The 20,140-nt window shown below is 34.5% G+C and overlaps 2 protein-coding genes across 2 annotated transcripts in view; one reads left to right on the plus strand and one right to left on the minus strand.

Moving 5' to 3' along the window:
• Positions 1-20,140, plus strand: part of LOC124419400 — a 245,153-nt gene that overhangs the window by 124,474 nt on the left and 100,539 nt on the right. Inside the window, exon 4 of the mRNA XM_046948633.1 lies at positions 15,522-15,799. Coding sequence (XP_046804589.1) covers positions 15,522-15,799 — 278 coding nt within the window. The remainder of the gene's footprint in view (positions 1-15,521; positions 15,800-20,140) is intronic.
• Positions 6,806-8,942, minus strand: LOC124419399. The gene is made up of 2 exons (XM_046948632.1): positions 7,090-8,942; positions 6,806-7,025 (listed from the first exon to the last, which is right to left on the minus strand). Exon 1 carries the CDS (start codon positions 8,673-8,675, stop codon positions 7,245-7,247), a length of 1,431 nt encoding a protein of 476 aa, XP_046804588.1. The 5' UTR covers positions 8,676-8,942; the 3' UTR covers positions 6,806-7,025; positions 7,090-7,244.

The raw sequence follows: 20,140 nt of genomic DNA on the forward strand, positions 1-20,140 counted from the left end.
TTCTGCTTTTGTTTATATTTGAGAATTGCGACTTTTTCTCATTACATATTGAGCATCTCCAGAAGGAAGAAGTTTCTGTTATGGCATTGCCGACCTTTCCATCAATCATTGTTAAGCTTAGATGATATGATACGTTAATAGAGAATTCCTTTATTATTATTATGCAAATGGGCTCCAGTGCATTTATTTCATCTTTTAAATATTCCACTAAATCTTTTGTTGTTTTCTTTGACTCCTTTATATATTCAAATCCAATGGGTCTACAAAAATTTTTTGAACCCGGAATTTCCGATGCTTGACGATGATGGATTAAGGGAATATGAACGAATTCGTAATGGCACTAATGATGTGACCCTCTTTTTTTGACCTTGAACATAAGTCTTCGTATGACTTGCAAGGCGCTCCTGCTGATGTGTTGTAAGTTGAGATTTCCGTAGTAGTTTCCTTCCAACTACAAAATTTTAATCGAAATTTCTTTTGATTTCCATCCACAGACTTTTTACATCAAAAAGTTTTCAATTTTTGATATGCCTGCTTTGTCTACTTTTCTACTATATGTAGTTTTTATATAATTTGAAATGTCTTCAATTCTTTCTGGCCCTTTTGAAGATACACTCCATTAGAACAGAACACAACTCTTCGTACTTTAATGTAATCTTCATTGTAGATTTATTAAATATGGTACTTAAAATCTGAGAAGTTTACTTATATACCAATTCTTGTCATTTCCGATACAGGTATTCCAAAGTAAAAAATTACGAACTGTCTACCTATTAACATTTAGGACTATATTACTATAACCTGTAATTCAGTCATTGATATTTCTTATTAGTGAATGAATCGTAATTATCATTACCTGTAAATTTTTACCTACATGATCATAAATGAAACAGAACGAAATGATCTGTCGAAAAAATTTAGGTAAAAAATAGTTATAAATTTCTGAAAATTTAAGCATAATAGGACCTTTCAATTATAAGGATAAGCAAACAAATAGAAAATAGGTAAATAGGTAGATTTAAACATGTTCTGTCATATTTAATACTAAAATATGAAAAATATGAAATTAAAGGATACAGGTTTAAATGAACATATTTTTGAATGTAATTGAGATATTGGCTTGAAATTTTTTTGTAAAGGGTCGAGAATTACCATATCTAACTAAAAAAGACATTATGGGATAAATATGGACTAAATTGTTGTAGCTATCTGCGACCCTATTAAAATTTTGATATAAATCATAGTTTTAGAAATTTAACAAATATGTAATATATGACAAAATCTTTATTTATGAACAAAACTCAATGAAATCTTCAATGCTTGTTAAATTTGTCATTTGAAATAAGAAAATGCAAAAAAAAATTGAAAAGGTCAAAGGGCATCCCGCAATTCCCAAAAATAGGAATGAAAATCCCCAAAATTTGATTTTTTACATTTTTGCCCATAGGGTCCACATTTCTTTCAGGGCTGGAAAAATACTTTTGGAGTAAATAGAAAACATATTGAGGTTTCCAAAACTGCTTTCAGTTTTCTGATCCCAGCTTTGCGATTTTAGAACATGTCGCCCAAAGTTGAAGTTTTGATAAAAAATAGGTCATATTGGGAAGGACGCAGTGGCAACATTTTCAAAAAATAGGACAAGTTTTTTACGCCAAAGCGTTCTGCGTAAAGATACCTTTTAGAAAACTATAAAATTGTTATATGTTCTTAAAGAAAATTTTATTAATAAAAGAGTTAAGACACATTTTGGGCAAAAAAAAACGGCAAAAATCTAAATTTTTTTTGAATTTTTAAATTAAAAAACGTATATTTTTGGATCTGTAAATTATATTGATTTGAAATTTTTTGTATATTATTGGAAATTTTATTGTCTAACTAACAAGAAAAAAATGAGTCCATTTGGTTCAAAATTACGCCCGGTATTCAAAAAAAAGGCGGACTAAGGTATGGTAAATTTTGTATCACTAAATTTTTAAATGCCTATAACTCGGATATTATAAGAGATAAGTAGTATGTCCAATCTTTGCATTTGGATGAAAAACAAAAAATGGCACGAGTTTAAAAATTTTACATGTCGTAGGTACCCTACTTTGAGCCGCCACAGCTCCGTCCCTGGGGCATCTGCGGGGTTCATCTTCAACTTAAACTCGAATACTCCTTGGATACGCTCACGCCAAATTTTATCACGATCGGATCAGCCGTTTAGAAATGCCAGATTTATTTCCAAAAAAATCCATTCTGCCCCACTGTGCAGTGAATCAGTAGAGTTGTATACCCTACTGTCACTGATAAGTACTTTCACCCTCTCTTGTACGGGACGAGTAGCCCCAAAATAGAAATCGAAGCTCCGCCCCATACATGGGTGTTGTATTCCATTTTCAGTCGGATATAAGTGGTGTAAATAGTGAGAAGATCAGATGGAGTAAAGTATGTCTTACACCGTTTCAAAAAACCGAGACACTTGAATGCATCTTTCGACAGTTGGAAAATGTGTTTAGTCTATCGGACATCGCACTGTGTTTTCATCAGAGTAGGTAAAAATATCACTCGCGATCGCTATTTTATTAATATCGCTCGTTTTAAAATTAAAATCGCGAGTTTTATTTTTTAACACGCGAACACAATTTTAATTCGAGTTTTTTGTATTCTCTTCATAAACGATATTTACACATGTTTGTTTTTTGGACTCGCTTGTGAACGAGTGGAAAACGAGTTAAATTCGAGCGGAAAATCAGCAAATGTGTGTTTGCAAGAAAAATGTTTTAAGATGACAATAAAAAAATTACTGGGAAATAATTATGTGTGGTTATGTGACGGTCACAAAAAATTAACTCTAAGAAAATGTTAAAAAATAAATCTTCACCTTTTTATGTAAATTTGTATATTTTTCATACGTACATTGATGGACATGGACAAAAATAAAATTACTAATTATAAGGCGACAACAAAACAAAAATTAGAAAGAGTTCCCTTCAACACAAATAATTTGGAATATTGGAAAACGATGAAGCTATATGATCCTGAAATGGGACATTTGCTAGATGTGGCTTAATCAGTTCCATCAACACAGGTTTCTATGTATAGATTTACACCAGAAAGTAGAGATAATAAAATACATACATATATGTATGTACATTAGAGTGCTCCAAGCTTGTATGAAGGAAAAAAATTTTTATCCTACAGGCCGTCCCCTCCCCTAGAATTGTTCTACGGGTTATAAAAATAAGTCGTGCAAAAAATTAGGTCAATAGGATTACGTTAACTGGTGCCGCAACGGCTCTGAAGTTTGAAGATTCATTTACAAGGGCAAAATATGCAAATTTTTCAGTTTTCACAAAAGTTTTGTCATTAAACAATTTCTTTTTTATTGTCAATGAATCGTAATGTACACAGAATTAGCATTACAAAAAAGATAAAAAACACAAAAATTGGTTGAAAAATGTAAAAGTTATTAAAAATTCCCCAGACCATTATCGTGTCTCAGAGCACTTGAATTCGAAATGTGATAAAAAATAAACATATTTTTGAAAATATTCTAATAAAACAATTGTATTACTTAAAATACATCTGTAGTTACTTGTATATGAGTTTTTATCCTTATAGGTTAGGTTAGGTAGGCAAGTCGTCCTCGCGATGTCATCACTGGGGACACACTTGGGTCCAGTATTCTGATCCCTTTGTGATACCTGAAACGAGAGGGAACGGTCGGCGTATTAGTACACTTCAACCTAATCACTCTGGTCTCCACCGAACCAGTTTGTCGCACGAATATAGAAGGCTATCTTTTGGATATCAACCTCCTATAGATCCGCTAGGTCGTGCAGAAAATAGCTACCTAGCAGACCCATTCTGTGATCAGCTAGGGCAGGACAATGACAGAGGAAGTGAGTTATACTCTCTTCTTCCTCTTCATCCTGGCAGCTCCTGCAGAAGTCGTTACTGGGTAAGTTCAGTCTTCTTGCATGGAGTCCGAAAGGCCAGTGGCCAGTTACCACTGCCGTTAAGTTCCGTAGAATAACTCTCGAAATGTAGAAAAGGGCTTGGGTTCTTAGTGGGTCGTAAGATGGCCACATGAACCTTGCCTGTCTACAGGTGGCTTCAGTCGACCATCTGCATTGCGCAAGCTCATATAGTTTTTCACGTATCGAGCGTTTGCAGGTTGAAAGCGGTATACCGACAAAAGGGTCGGTATGCTCTCTTGCAAGTGAAGAGCCTAACTTGGCAAGAGAGTCCGCGATGGTATTACCAGGAATTTGCTGATGTCCTGGAATCCAATACAGTCCTATTGTGGAATGTTTCGCCATCTCGTTAAGGGATGCCCGGCATTCTAGGACTAAGTTTGCCGTCGTGTAGACACCACTTAGAACCTTAAGGGCTGCCTGGCTGTCGGTATAAATTCGAATATTAGCACCGTTTATTCGATAAAACCTGAACCAGTTTGCAGCCCTTTTAATGGCTGATAGTTCAGCCTGAAGGACGCTACATTGGTCAGGAAGCTTGAATGATACTTCCGTTCCCGAATGTACTATGTAAAAGCCACCACCAACACCATGGTTTGATTTTGAGCCATCAGTGAGGATTGTTTCCATCACATTTGGATCGTGTCGGATATTCACCGAAAAGCTTCTATCAAAAGACGGTTTGGCGATGCAATAGTCAATATTGTCAGGAATCTCTCCTAGACAATTGAGAATGGTTGAGTGACCTGACTGAATCATGTGCCACATACAAATTGTATTGAGCCTAATAGCCGCGTTGAGGGCAACCTCTTGGTCCATTAGATCAATAGGAAACCATCCCATCATGACAAAAAGAGATCCTTTGATGGGGTGGTGCGGAGAGCCCCCGTTATCAACAGAGCTGATGTACGAAGGATTCCATCAAAATATTTGCGGTGTGAGTCCTTTTGAACAGACTTCCACCATACAAGTGCACCGTACATGAGTATGGGCTTGACTACCATGTCGAAGAGCCATTTGGAATTCTTGGGGTTTATGCCCCATGATTTGCCAATTGCTCTCTTACACGAGTATAAGGCCGCAGCCGCTTTTGATACTCTAGATTGAGTGTTCAAACGCCATGATAGTTTTGAATCTAGGATTACTCCCAGATATTTAGCACTATCCGATAACTTCAATTCTATCCCATTCAGTCGTGGGAGAGTGAAGGAGGGTATCTTGTACTTCTTAGTGAAGAGAATAAGTTCCGTTTTCGATGGATTTACACCAAGGCCACTGACGTTGCTCCACGTACTGAGTGTCTTGAGTGCAATCTCCATCCTTTGCGATAAAGTATCCAGATATTTGCCAGATACTACTAAAGACACGTCGTCTGCATATGCAATTACCTTAAATCCCATAGATCTAAGATCTATGAGAAGTGGGTTCAACGCTAGGTTCCACAGGAGTGGAGATAGAACTCCACCTTGTGGGGTACAGCGATTTGCCTGTGACATTTGCTGTTCCCATTTCGGAGATAATGATTCGTTGAGTCAGTAATCTCTTGATGAAAGCTGTTATTGGTTGGTTTATACCCATGCCAGTTAAGGCCGTTATTATTGACCCAGGGTTAACATTGTTGAAGGCCCCCTCGATGTCCAAGAAGGCAACAAGTGTATATTCCCCTTGCGCTATTGTCTTTTCAATGTGACAAACTAGCGAGTGTAATGCAGTCTCAACAGATTTTCCCTTCATGTAGGCATGTTGAGATGCTGATAGATGGTCAGGTTTGATTTGTATTCTGAGATGCAGATCAATTATCCTTTCCAAAGTTTTGAGAAGAAAGGAGGATAGACTAATTGGTCTAAAATCCTTTGGCTTCGTATGAGAGGTCTTTCCTCCTTTTGGAATGAAGACCACTGTGCACTTGGTCCACGGTTCGGGTATATAAGACCCATTTTAAACAGGCATCATATATCCGCGTTACCCAAGGCATAAGATGGACAGCATTGTGTTGCAAATCCGCAGGTATTATACCGTCAGGTGATTTGTAGGGGTCGAAGCTGTTTATCGCCCAGTTGATCTTATCTTCATTTATGGATATTCCTGTATCAGCTGGGAGATCTGTAAACTGCATGTCAGTCCCGTTTTTCGGAGATTGACAGCCTGGAAAATGAGTGGCCATTAAAACTTCTAAGGTTTCTTGGCTGCTGGTCGTCCAACTGCCACAAGGTTTCTGAATGAAACTTGGGACAAGAGGAGTAGATGATAAGATTTTGCGCAGACGACTGGTCTCAGAAGAACCTTCCACGCCGCTACAAAAGGTTTTCCGCTTTGCATTTCTTACCAGGTTCTTGAAACGATTTACCGAGGTTTTGTAAGAAATCCAGTTTCCAGTTTTCTTTGCCTCGTTAAACAGTCTGCGCGTCTCTTTTCGAGATTTCGCAATGTTCGCAGACCACCATGGGGGCCTGCATCTGCCTTTGTGCATACTCTGTTTGCAAGACAGTGAAGTCGCGTGTTTGAAAGCTTGATTTATGGTTTCAACCGCGTTTTCTATGTCCGATCGGTTTTCGATGATCGGTATATCCTGGAGTGAACGTGTGATTAGCCCTATTTGCATTTCCCAATCTCCTGTTTATAAAGGGCTTTGGGGCCACTTTGCCAACTACGATTTCAAAATCGATGTACTGATGGTCAGAGAAAAAGCAGTCACTTGAGACTCTCCATCCCCTTATCCTATCATGATGCATAGAACTAACCAGCGTAATATCAAGAACTTCCCTTCTGTTTGAAACAATAAAGGTCGGTTCGGGTCCCGAGTTTAAAATATCAAGATTATTGCTTAGAATGAAGTTAAAGATTGACTCACCTCTAGCGTTTATGTCCGAGCTTCCCCAGACAGTGTGATGGGCGTTGGCATCAGCCCCCATAATGATCGGCATGCTTTTTGAGTTTGCCATCTCTATGGATCTGCAGACCAGGTTGTTCGGTGGCTGGTCGCTGTGATCGTGAGCCATGTACGCCGAGATGACCAATATAGCACCTACACTGGTCTCCCATATGGCTGCTACGGTGTCTTCATCACTGAAATCAGAAAGAATGAAGATGTTGAGACTGCTTTTGGCTACTATACAGGATCGAATCTTACCAGATCCTTTTGCGTACAATAGCTTAAAGCTTTTCATGCCTAGTCCACTCACCCTTTCTTGGTGAATCCAGGGTTCCTGGACTAGGGCGAGCTCCTCCCCACTTACACCCATTCGGAGGAGCAGTGCTGCCGAGGCTGCTTTGGAGTGGTGGAGATTAATTTGGGTTACTCTCACCATCTCCTTTTTTGTCCTTACGCAACACTGTGACGTTGGCGTCCTCCTTGTCAGAGGCAAGGAGATCGTCCTCGTCAACCGACTCTTCCCCCTCCTTAACCAACTTAGAAGTTGATTGACTTAGCGAAAGGTCAGTCTCGTCGCAAGACATATAAGCAGCGGATTGGTCAGGATCAGGATCATCCTGCTCCAATAGTCTCTTGTCATCGCCTCGGTAGACACGAAGGAAGATCGACTCGAAACCGTAGTAGACCTTCCCTTGTTTCTCGCGAAGCGGCGCCAAAGATTCCTGGTTCAGGATCCAAACAATCCTTCTGGAGCTTCCTACAGGTTGAGAAACCCTGACGACCTTCCAATCTTGAGTTGGAAGATCCGGATTTCCAACATGTAGAAGCTCCAGTATCGCTGCCTTTTTATGCGGTTCCGCAGGAATTATGGCGGTGGATTTTGGCCTTCGTGGGATCTCGTCCACAGAGACCACATCCAGCTTAGCACCTTCCCACGGATCCTTTATCAGCGACACAGCCTGCTTCAGGAGCAAAGCTGAGCGCTCGTTAGAACAGGCCATTAGCTTCACTCTGTTGTAAAAACCAACCGCCGTCCTCACACTGTGGGGGGGGCCAGGGTTCTGTTTAAGAACTTCCCAGAACACCCCCATCAGCTTTTTTCGCACTATGTCCCATCTGGATGGAGACATAGCGCCATCTATGTCACCCCTGTCGATGACAGCACGCGTGAATTGGTTCTCAACCACTTCACGTGAGGGGGGACTCTTCTCCAGAACGGCCAATTTTCCCTTAGCCCATTCTAGAGAGGACTTGTCCTCTTTACTTAGCGACTTAACTGGCTTGCCAGCTAAGCGCGCTAGAATTTTGGCGGCGGAGCGCCGTTGTAGGAAGACCCTTCTTGCTGGTGTTACATGCCTGGGGGTCTTACTATTCGCCGTGGTGGCATTGGGAGATGCCGTTTGAGAACTCGAAATCTTGTTCGCAGTTCCCTCGTGCATAACCGGCACTGGGGTTGCACCCTTGGCTTTGGTGGCCTTAGTAGTCCCCGAAACAGGGGGTTTTATCGGCATTTTGCCAATACGGACCTGAGCTGCTTTTGAGGTACTTGGGGTGACGTCCAGGGGTGCCTCGCTGCTTATTTTGCTGCATCCAGCTTTGGAGCCAGATGCTGTTATTGTTTTGCGACTGCAGGATCCAGGCTTCCCTAAATCCGCAGACGCTTTTGTTTTGGGTTTGGCGCCGGCAGCATTCAGACATGCCCGACCCGGTGTCTCCGCCGGACTAACCTGGGTGGCAGTAGCACTCGACTCTCCACAGCCTGTCGCCTTCGCCGTGGAGGTAGGGTCTCCGGAGATTATTAGGCCCCTTACCGGATACGCGGGGCACGGTTTCTTGTCGGACATTGGACATTAGAACGGTGTGCATTTTATACTTGCTGCCAAGTATATGATTCTGCATATGATGTGCTTGCAGACCACCAAACCGCCCAATGTGGGAACAGACGCTGGTGGATTTAGACGGACCGTCGTGGAGTTTAGGGATCTAAAGATCCCGAACGGACTATACTGTCAAAAGATACACATCCGAAGGATGAGTAGAGATCTTTTGACAAGTACTTGGACTGGTAGCCGCCCCATCGGGGAGAAACAGACGCTACCAGTGGTGGGAAGGGTAGTTCTTAGTATGTGCTCGTCATGAGCCCCATGGGTAGCCCTACTAGCACGGCCTGCTTGGGTCATCACACATAAGCCTTCGCATCGCGTCAAGATGACTACCCGTCGCGAAGGGATTGCAAATGGGTTGTACTGAAATATGTCCAAATTGGCATATTTTTAAAACATCGGGATCATTTTGACCCCAAGGCCGTTTAAGGGTTAATTTATTTTTTTCACTATTGTTGTAAATATCGGTTGTTAGTAAATAAATTTCTTAAGTTTTATGATAATCTACCTAAAAATAGAAACAATTTCGACTAGTTTCCTTCAAAAATTGCAAATATTACAAAATTTGACTTTTGACCTTTAAAGTTTATGGGTTAATGGCGTCCAAATTGCATGAAACTCTTGATTTTTATTTAGAAATATGTGGACTTAAATTTATTACAAAAGGTTCCATTTAAAATACACAACAATATAATTAAAAGGCTAATTTTGCAAAATATTACATAAAAATGGGTTCTTCTCGAAATCCGCAGAATTCAAATTGCAGGTACAGGCAAACTATAAGAGGTATTGACCTAATTTTTTACTGTTTTATTCCCTAATCTATTGTCCATAAATCCCTATGAATTCTCCCAAAAATATTGAAATTTTTTTAACAAAGTATCAAAAAAACTAAAATTTGAATTTTGAAACGACCGTTAAAAATATCGAAAATTTTCGACTATAGCTGAGAACGGTTTACGTTATTCTATAAGGACAAAAACTCATATTCAAGTAACTACAGATGTATTTTAAGTAATACAATTGTTTATTAGAATATTTTCAAAAATATGTTTATTTTTTATCACATTTCGAATTCAAGTGCTCTGAGACACGATAATGACCTGGGGAATTTTTAATAACTTTTACATTTTTCAACCAATTTTTGTGTTTTTTATCTTTTTGTAATGCTAATTCTGTGTACATTACGATTCTTTGACAATAAAAAAGAAATTGTTTAATGACAAAACTTTTGTGAAAACTGAAAAAATTGCATATTTTCCCCTTGTAAATGCATCTTCAAACTTCAGAGCCGTTGCGGCACCAGTTAACGTAGTCCTATTGACCTAATTTTTTGCACGACTAATTTTATAACCTTTAGAACAATTTTAGGGGGGTGTGTTCAAAATTCGTAACTTAGTTTTTTTGGAGCACTCTAATGTACATATATGATGTTTTTTATAAACATTTTCGCGCACAACCTGAACCAAATTCTTAGAAATACAAAGGAACTTAAAATACATACATATACAGTCACACAAAAATGCATTTACTTAATGGACATACATATACATATGTATATTCATACGTTTCACTACAAACATTTTCTATTGCGGTAGTTACCCGTATGAAACTTCCAAACGTGCTTAAAGCTCGCCAACGATGTTGCGGAAGTATAAGAATTCCTGTCACCAGTCGGAAAGAACTGATGCAGAGCTGGGGAACGTCTAAGAATAACGTGGAAAATACTTCTGGAAGACCCGCAGAAGAAACTTCTAGATGACTCTTGGAAGTAGACTCTTGGTTCTAGATGTGAGTAGGAAGTCACTTCTTGAAGTGACTACTTAGTATCATCTGGAAGTGTTCCTATCTTATCTTCTAGAAGATGAATTTTCTCTTCTTCTAGAAGAAAAGTATTCTTTTCTTTTCTTCTATTTGTATACTTACCAAGATAAAACAATAAATCTAAATAAAATGAAATTTTATAGTTTATAGTTATTGATTTAACAACTAATATAAAAAAATAATATTTGGACATATGTATCGAGAATTTAGAATTATTACCTTATAATAAGATAATTTTAAGGAAATTTGTATTAATCGTCCAACTGTTGATGGGTATACTTCCAAAAATTAAAAATTAAAACGTTGGACTCAAAAATATTTTTGTACTTCATAAATTTTATGATTAATCCATCAAATTGTAAAAGTTATAATTTGGAACCCATTAATATTTTAATGAAATAAACAAAAATAATGTTATAACTGATATTGTATTTATTGAAATTACCTGTTATACTTTACCACCAAAGTTTAAACGGTCAGATCTATTTTTTACATTTTCTGCAAATAATCGACATTTTTAATGGAACGTGATGAAATAAGACATATATAACCTTTTTTATATTTTAATTCTGTTAGAAGTATATTAATTAAATAAAACGTTTCCTTTAATGAACATTTTTTTAAATAACTTGGAATTAAACCGTCTATAAAGATCTGAAATTACTAAGTCATGGATTATTTTATAGTTATTTACAGTCACTAACGATAGAAATATCCTAATGATCCTATACTATTTTTTGTTTGTTGTCTTTTAATTAAAGAGTTATACATTTTTAAAAACTTATGAATATTAGTATCATATAAAGGTCATTGAAAGACCTGGTGTTAATAACAAAAAAGTACCTATTTCAAAGCTATAAGAAAATTAATAAAATTGTATTTAAAAAGGTGGTTTTTAAAATATTTGATTTTAATATTAAATATCTTATATGGGCAATTTCGTGTCAAGTGACCTGACCCAAGTCAAAAAATAATTTATGTATAAAACAGTAGTATTAATTTGAATATAATGATTCCAGCTAACGTTTAAATACTTTAAAGGTACATTTGCCCAAGCGCAACGTACTGTAACTGTAAGAAAACGTGTCAGCTGATCGTTTTTGATTAAGGAAAGACAATGCTTACCGAAATGTAGCCGTAACGTTTCAACCTGTATAAAATAGAATTTTATAACGTTTTTACGTGACATTTGTAGAACAGTGATGGCACTTTTGTATGTAGAATAGAACTGTGGTACAAATTCCCTTTTTTCCCTTAAAAATTTATATTTTTAAAATCATTGATTTGTTTTTAATGCAATTTATAAGTATAGCTCGATACTTTCAATTTTGCAAGAGCAAGTAAAGGTAGCTTTAAATTTTTCAATACTTTCTAAAAAAAGGTGAAAATAATTTTAAAAACAACAGGAAAAAAACGCTTGATGAGTTAAACGCTATTACTTATACATATATATTTTTTCATTTTGGTACCTTTTCTACTTAACCTTTTAAAGAAAGTGCCTCTCAATAACCATCACTCTTTCGAACTGATTGAGTATTTATGTAATTTATTTTTGCTTTTTTTTAAATACCTTAAAGAAATAACAAAACGGGCAAGTTATTGCTAATTAATTTACCTTTATATTAAAAAAACGCCTAAAAGCTTAAATTATTTTGTGTTTGTTTCCAAGACAAGCGTAACGTTTTTAAATGTTCTATAAGTGCACAAATGTGGTAACGGTACGGTACGTTACGGTAGGTGGACAACAACGTTCGGGTAATTCTACCTTAAGTAAAATTTTAATGTATTTTTTTTTTGTTACGATAATGAAATACAAATAAACGCGCAAATAGTTTAAAAAATATTGAATGTTAAGATTTAACCTAAATAAATCTAAATAGTTTAAAAATGCTATGTTCATCAAATGAAAGCCGGAACGTACAACTTGAAAAAGTCTTTAAATGCTTATAACTCCTAAACCAATTAAGAGAAAGACGAAATTTAATATAAAAAATTTTTAATTAAACATATTAGACTTCGTTTAAAAATAATGGAAATGGAAGCCGTTTAGAGTTGTTAACTTTTTCCTAAAATAGTATTTTAATGTAAAATATGACAACTTACTTTTTAATCTATTTATACAATCCTTGAAGATAATTACTTTTTGGCATATATTTAATAAATTTCACCAATTAACAAAACCTTCTTAAATGTTTTTTAACAGTTGACTTTTAACACGACACTATTTTTCTATGAATATGAAATTCAATAATCAAAACATGACCGAAATCAACTAGATTTCATTTAAAATCTCTTACTATTTTTGACATTTAAGAAAATTTCATTATTGCTAACATTTCTTGAAATTGTGTTTAATTGAAAAATTAGAAAAAGAAATACGATATTTATTAAAATTTTATTTTTAATAAAAAAAATAATTTAATAAAAAAAAATTTTAATTTTTTTGTTTCTTTTATTTTTCTCTTTTTTCTTGTGCAGCGTCGTATTTTTTAGTATTATTTAGGAAAAAACAGAGTTGAATTACTAAAAACAACTAGATTTTGAGTAGATTTTAACGAAATCTAGTTACGAAGTAGATTTTGTTTTGTATGGGAAATCTAATTAAAATCAAATAGATTTGGCTCGAAATCTCTTAAGTACTAGATTTTGTGTATGTGTAAATGGGGTATAACTCATTTAATTTTACAATGAATAATTAAAATAGAACATGACTGGACAAAACCCAAAACATCACTGAACTTGGCCAAATTTCTGCCTTATTTATTTTTATTTTTTTCGCGTTCACGCTAAAAAATGGAGTATTATATCTTTTGTTTTTGTACTCTTCTTACTATCATCCGGAAGTAACCCAAAAGTATACTTCCAGAATGGGAAAACTACACTGAAAATAATCCATGCTCAACTTTACGAAAACAATTTCGTAACTTCTATTTTCGTAATATTTACAAAAATTTCGTGTATAATACGAAATATTATTTAATAAAACCCTTTTCTATTTTTACGAAAGTACGAAAACCTTTCAAATATTTTTTTCTTAAATTTTAGCGAAATTAAACATAATGATATTAATTATATTATGATTAAATAAAAATATAACATTTTTATAAAATTTAAGAAAAAGTATAATATTATTCTCGAATTATTTTCATAAAAAAATTGAAAATTCGTGTGGAGAATAATTTTGAACTAAAATTAGAAAATTTATTTTAAAATGAACAAAAATGTTAGAATAAATTAATATTTCGTAAATTTTACCATATTTATTCAAAATTCCCTTTACAATACGTACAATTCGTATATATTACGAAAGAATTTCGTGGTGCGAAACAACGAACGATTCGTACAATGTACGACATTTTTCGTATATATTAGGCATGGATTTTTTCAGTGTAGAAATCAATGTTTTTGTAAAATGCCCCAGACGTGGCGTCTGGGGTGATGCGCAATAGTTTTGTCTTCTAAATGTTTGAAGGGTTACTATAAGTATTCCATTTGCGCACGTGCGAAAGGGTAAACATGTAAAAAAACACAAGCAAATTCTTAGAAATTTAAAGGAACAAATAAAGACCTACTTATAAAATCAATTCCTGTACAATAAATACCTACTTATACATACTACATACATACATACATACATACATACATACATACATACATACATACATACATACATACATACATACATACATACATACATACATACATACTTACTTACATACACCTCTTTTTGCTTTTCATACATAATTAGCAAGAAAGATAATAAGACACAAATAGAAACAAAAGTTGCAGCCTTAAAAATGTGAAATGTGTTGATTTACTTTTACTAAGTACTTTAAAATAAAAACAAGTAAGAGTGCTATATTCGGCTGTGCCGAATCTTATATACCCTTCACCATAGTGTATTTTAAACATCTTTTATAAATTTTAATTTTTTTCCCGTCTACATTATTATTACATCAAAAGCTAAACAAAAAGAACAGCAACAACAACAACGCTAAACGAAATAAAACACAAAATACACAAGGCATCTAAACATACATAAAGAAAAACACATAAAAACAAAAACAAAAATAACAACGCAATGACGCCAACAGCATCCAAACCAAGGGTGCCCAAGCCTTATGCGCTTAGTACTCTTTTGTTTTTGTAAATGCGCTTAGCTATAGACAGTGTGTTTTCTATACACTTATATGCGCTTAACCTTAGCAATACGTTGTTGTTGTTCTTTATAGTATACAAGCAAGAGTAAAACAACAACACTTTCGTATTCATTGCTGGTAAACATTGACGAGACGTAGATTTTGTTTTTGTTTGTACACCTTTTTCTATATACAGTGTTGTTGTTGCTTTTATAAAAATTTTTTGATAAAATTTTCAGAGGTTGTCTCGTATTTTTGCTCATCTCCGTTATTTACCGACCAATTTTGCTGATTTTAAATAGCGATCTTCTCGAAAGCATGTCTAATAGAATTATTGAAGATTCGGATCTCGCCGATATCTGGGGTCCTCTAAAAACTGATTTCAACAGACAGACGGACAGACAGACAGACGGACATGGCTTAAACGACTCCGCTATCTATAAGGATCCAGAATATATATAATTTATAGGGTCGGAAAATTATATTATAGAAATTACAAACGGAATGACAAACTTATATGTACCCTTCTCACGAAGGTGAAGGGTATAAAAAAAGGTATTTAAAATGTTTGCTTTTTCTTAGCTAATTAATTTCACAGAATTGCAGAAAATGTTGACCAATATCGTAAAAATATAGGTTTTCAGCATTTTATTTGTTGTTGGCTTATAAATATGGTGAATAAAAATTAATGAAAAAGAAATGGTTTACAGTGAAAATTTCGCCGAAAACGAAGATTTCGGTCTGTATTTCAGACATTTAAAAATAAATTATTTAAATACATCCTTATGGATGTATTTATTTTAATAAGTATATTATTTAGCCATAATTGCCATTTTCTTTATAGGTGATAAATCAAGATCTGATCTTTTAGTTTCTCCGATGATTTCACTAACAGTTGGATTAACACTAGTGGTTTTAGTGGCAGGATTGGCTGTTATTTTAGCATTACGAGTGCCATGTAATAGTTCCCGACGAAGACAAAAAGAATTTCCTAATGATCAAGATTCAAGAAATGGATCTCCTGGACCAAGTGAAAAGAGTGCGGGAAGTAAAGAACTGGAAAGTAATGATGATGAAAAAAACCCTGATGTAGTACCCGAATCAATGGATCCTAATGAACAAGTATGTATTGGTATTCTGATATGAATAATTTTAAGAACGATTAAACCCACTTTGCCATTAATTATTATTTCAATAACTAACATCATTCAAATGGGAGTAAAAAGAACAAAAGTAACTCATTTAAATTTGCATCATATGCAATATTTTAAGAACTAGTATCTAAGAATTAATTAAACTTTTATATTCGTTGGCTACGCCCATATAAAATTTTATCCCATTTGGACCAAACAGGACACCATGCAGGGATCAAAATACGCAAATTTTATTTCTATTGTACCCTACACAACTTTCGTGTGGAGGCTATATTAGGTTTGTGATGATGTAAGTATGTAACGCATTGAAATGCTAAATTCATACCCACCTTAATAAATCTATACGAATCCTCCCAGAATCATTTTCTGAATCGATTTAGCTATGTTCGCCTTAATCTTGTAATCAAACTACAAATTGCAATTTTCAAGATAATTTGATGATATTTGATTAAAACGTTTCTTTTGATCCAAGGACGAAGCCTATTGAAAATTATTAAAATTGGGTCATTATTTCACCTAGCCCCCATACTACCACAATTATGTTCAAAGTCCGTGAATCTCTACCAAAATCGGCACAACTTAGTTTTGTGAAGTCTGAATGTTACAGGTGATTTTAGTAATGGGCTACATTTGACCCTATGTATATTTTATCATAAATTGATTATCTATACATTAGATCGAATCACTTTGTATGGAAAGCAAAAACGTTTTTTTTTTACCCCTTTCAAAATTAACCTTGCTTTGTTTTATGATGATTCCCAGTCTAGTTACCGTTTGTGAGGTGGACCAAATAAGATAAGGTATTTGGAATTATTATTTTTTGTTTTAATTTTTTTTTTTTTTGTTAAAAATATCTAATATAAAAATCCGAAATAAAAAATCTTTCGAATGATACAATATATTATACATTTTGTTTAAGAAATACTGTAAAATTGAAAAAAATAACTAAAAGGGGACTTTTTTGTAAGCGGTCCGATAGACTAGAAATATGTTGGGAAGCATCGATAGACTAGAAATATGTTGGGAAGCATTATAAAACATAACATCTGATATTTGTGATATTTGGAATATGGCTTAAGTCAATTATGGACCGAGCAATACTCATATTTTAAATATTTAAAACTCTTATTTTAATAACCAAAACTCGTTCCTGAAGGGAACCTTTTATAGGGGCTAGGGTCATTTATAGATCAGTCCTGATTTAATTCGGAATGAAGAATTATGTTATTAAGTATAAACTTTTTTATGTCGATTTTCAGCCCTGTACTAGTAATTTACTTCAGCAAATTTTCTAAAGTTAATCTCATAACTTTTTGTTGACTGATTTTGGTTTATTTAAAACTTGTTTTCATTGAATATCATCACAGTACTCGCATTGTTATGCCAACGTTAATTTAATTTTATAATGGGGGCTTATATGGGGGATATGGTGAATAACCGACACATTCCGCATGAAATTTGGAGCGAATTTCATAACCGTAATTCATAACTCATATTTTTAAGCCAGTAGTGATCGTTTAAGTAATTTTTTGATTTTGGGGTAAATTATGACCGATCCACATACAAATTGGTAGGATAATTTTAACATATTTGCATCACATTTTATTGCTATACTCGTACATTTTAAGTAATGAGCGTTTTGGCTAGTAAGAAAGTTACGTGTGACGCATTTTATCGCTTCACTCGTATTTTAAAGATATTAATGAGCGTTAAAGCCATTTCCTGAAGTGAAGCCAATAGGGGAAGTTTGGTTAATAATGGTCATATCCACATAAATGTCGGTTAAGAGATTTTGGTTCGCAAGGAACTTAATTATGTAAAATTTTATTGCTATATTCGTATATTTTAGCCAGTAATGAGCGTTAAAGTCATTTTCAGAATGGTCCGATCCTTAAAAAAATGGTTAAAAAATCGGTAGAGAGGTTTTGATTCGTAAGAATCTTACCTGTACAGAATTCCATCGCTACACTCGAATTTTTAGGCCAGTAGTGAGTGTTAAAGTCATTTTATAAAGGGGGCCTTATGTGGGGGGTAGGGCCATTTATGGCCCGATCCTAAAAAAAAAATTGGTTTACAGGTTTTGGTTCGTAAGAAACTTACTTATACCATCGCTATACTCGCATTGTTGGGCCAGTAATTAGTGTTAAAGTCATTTTTTGAAGGGGACATTATATGGGGGGTAGGGTCATTTGTGAGCCTATCTTAAAAAATTGCTTAAAAAGGTTTATGTACGTAATAAACTTACTTGTACCGAATTTTATTGCTATACAGGCATTTTTGGGCCAGTAATGAGTGTTAAAGTCATTTTTTGAATGGGACCTTAAATGGGTGGTAGGGTCATTATGGGCCGATCCTAAAAAAATTGATTAAAAGATTTTGGTTAGTAACAAACTTACTTATACCGAATTTCAACACTATACTCGAATTTTTAGGCCAGTAATGAGTGTAAAAGTAATTTTCCGAAGGGGACCTTATATGGGGGGTAGGGTCATTTATGGGCCGATCTTTAAAAGAAAAGGCTAAAAGGTTTTGGTTCGTAAGAAACTTACTTATACCGAATTTCATCGCTATACTCGCATTTTTGGGCCAGTAATTTATGTTAAAGTCATTTTTTGAAGGCGATCTTATATGGGGGTAGGGTCATTTATGGGCTGATCTTTAAAAGAACTGGCTAAAAGGTTTTGCTTCGTTAGAAACTTACTTATACCGAATTTCATCGCTATATTCGCATTTTTGTGCTAGTAATGGATGTTAAAGTCATTTGTTGAAGGGGACCTTATATGGATGGTAGGGTCAATTATGGACTGGTCCTCAAAAAATTTTGTAGAAAGGTTTTGCTTCATATAATATTTATTTGTGTGGAATTTCATTGCTATACACGTACTTCTAAAGCAGTTATACCCGTTAAAGCTGTTTTCTGGAGGTCCACTTGTATGGGGGTTATCCAAAAAAGTGGACCGATATAGACCATTTTCAATACCAAACAAACCTTAGCAATAGGAAATATCTATGCAAAATTTCAACTGTCTAAGGACCCGGAATATAAATACTTTTATGGGTCTATGACTAATATTTCGATGTGTGATAAAATCAATACCCTCTTTTTTGATGGTGGGTATAAAAACAAGAAAAAATGCAAACATCATTAATGCAGATGTTGGTATTTTTGTTTGTGGCTTGTTGTGCGTACAAACATATTTTTCTGATACGAGTCAACTAATCGAATAGTTTTTTTATGATTTGTGCGCTGAAATAAGTATTTAAATCATGTTCAAATATGGGTAAAAACAATATGCAATGCGAATATTTTGAAAACATGGGCGGAGCTGCACAAGTGTGTTCGAATGTGTGCCAATATCTGCTTTACTATCAGAGAAATAATCGGTCTCAATATGTTTAAAGTTTAAACAAGATGCAATATGAAGAAGAGTGTTCAAATAGTATCTGTATTTTTTTCAGAGAAATAAACGTTCTCAATTGTTATAATGCTTAGCAATTATTTATATCCAAAAAGGTTTAAGTGTTTGCTTTTGTACGTTCGTCATTTTGTCTTCCATTCTATTCCCCCGTTGATCCTGCTTTAGATGTTATTTATCATACAACTGTTACCAGTTATGTATTTTTCTGTATACAGTTATCAAAATTCCTAAAGCGGAAAACATATATTCCAAAAAATTTTTGGATAAAAGTGCCCTGTGATAGTATCGGCACATTTTATATGTTATAACATTAAGTGAAATTATTTCTATATCCTTCTCTTTCGTCAGAAGCGTATATATTAGTTGGTCATTCCGTTTGTAATTGCTGTAATATAATTTTCCGACCTTATAAATTATATATATTCTGGATCCTTATAGATAACGGAGTCGATTAAGCTATGTCCGTCTGTTGAAATCAGTTTTTAAAGTTAGTTTTGTTAGACATGCATTCGAAAAGATCGCTATTTATTTCAGCAAAATCGGTCCATAAATAACGGAGATATAAACAAAAAACCGAGACAACCTCTGAAAATTTCATCAAAAATAATTTTTTTCATGCTTTGATATGTAACAACACTGTGAATTGAAACAAGTTAGAGTGCTATATTCGGCCGTGCCGAATCTTAAATACCCTCCACCAGCTGCTTTTTTTATTAATAATTTTTTATTTGGTGAAATATTTGTGAAAATAAGAAAAAATTTTACGGTAACATTTATGTATATAAAAGTAATATTTGTATCAAATTTTGTATAAATATCTTAATTAGGTAATGAGTTTTGAGCGTTTAAGTGATTTTCGGGAGGGGACCTTGTATAGGAGCTATGACCAA

The sequence above is a fragment of the Lucilia cuprina genome, chromosome 4 (genome assembly GCF_022045245.1).
Source record: "Lucilia cuprina isolate Lc7/37 chromosome 4, ASM2204524v1, whole genome shotgun sequence".
In the NCBI taxonomy this organism is placed as follows: Eukaryota; Metazoa; Arthropoda; class Insecta; order Diptera; family Calliphoridae; genus Lucilia; species Lucilia cuprina.

Coding starts and splice junctions, on each gene's coding strand:
- LOC124419399 (XM_046948632.1), bottom strand. CDS start 8,675: ATGTCCGACAAGAAACCGTGCCCCGCGTATCCGGTAAGGGGCCTAATA.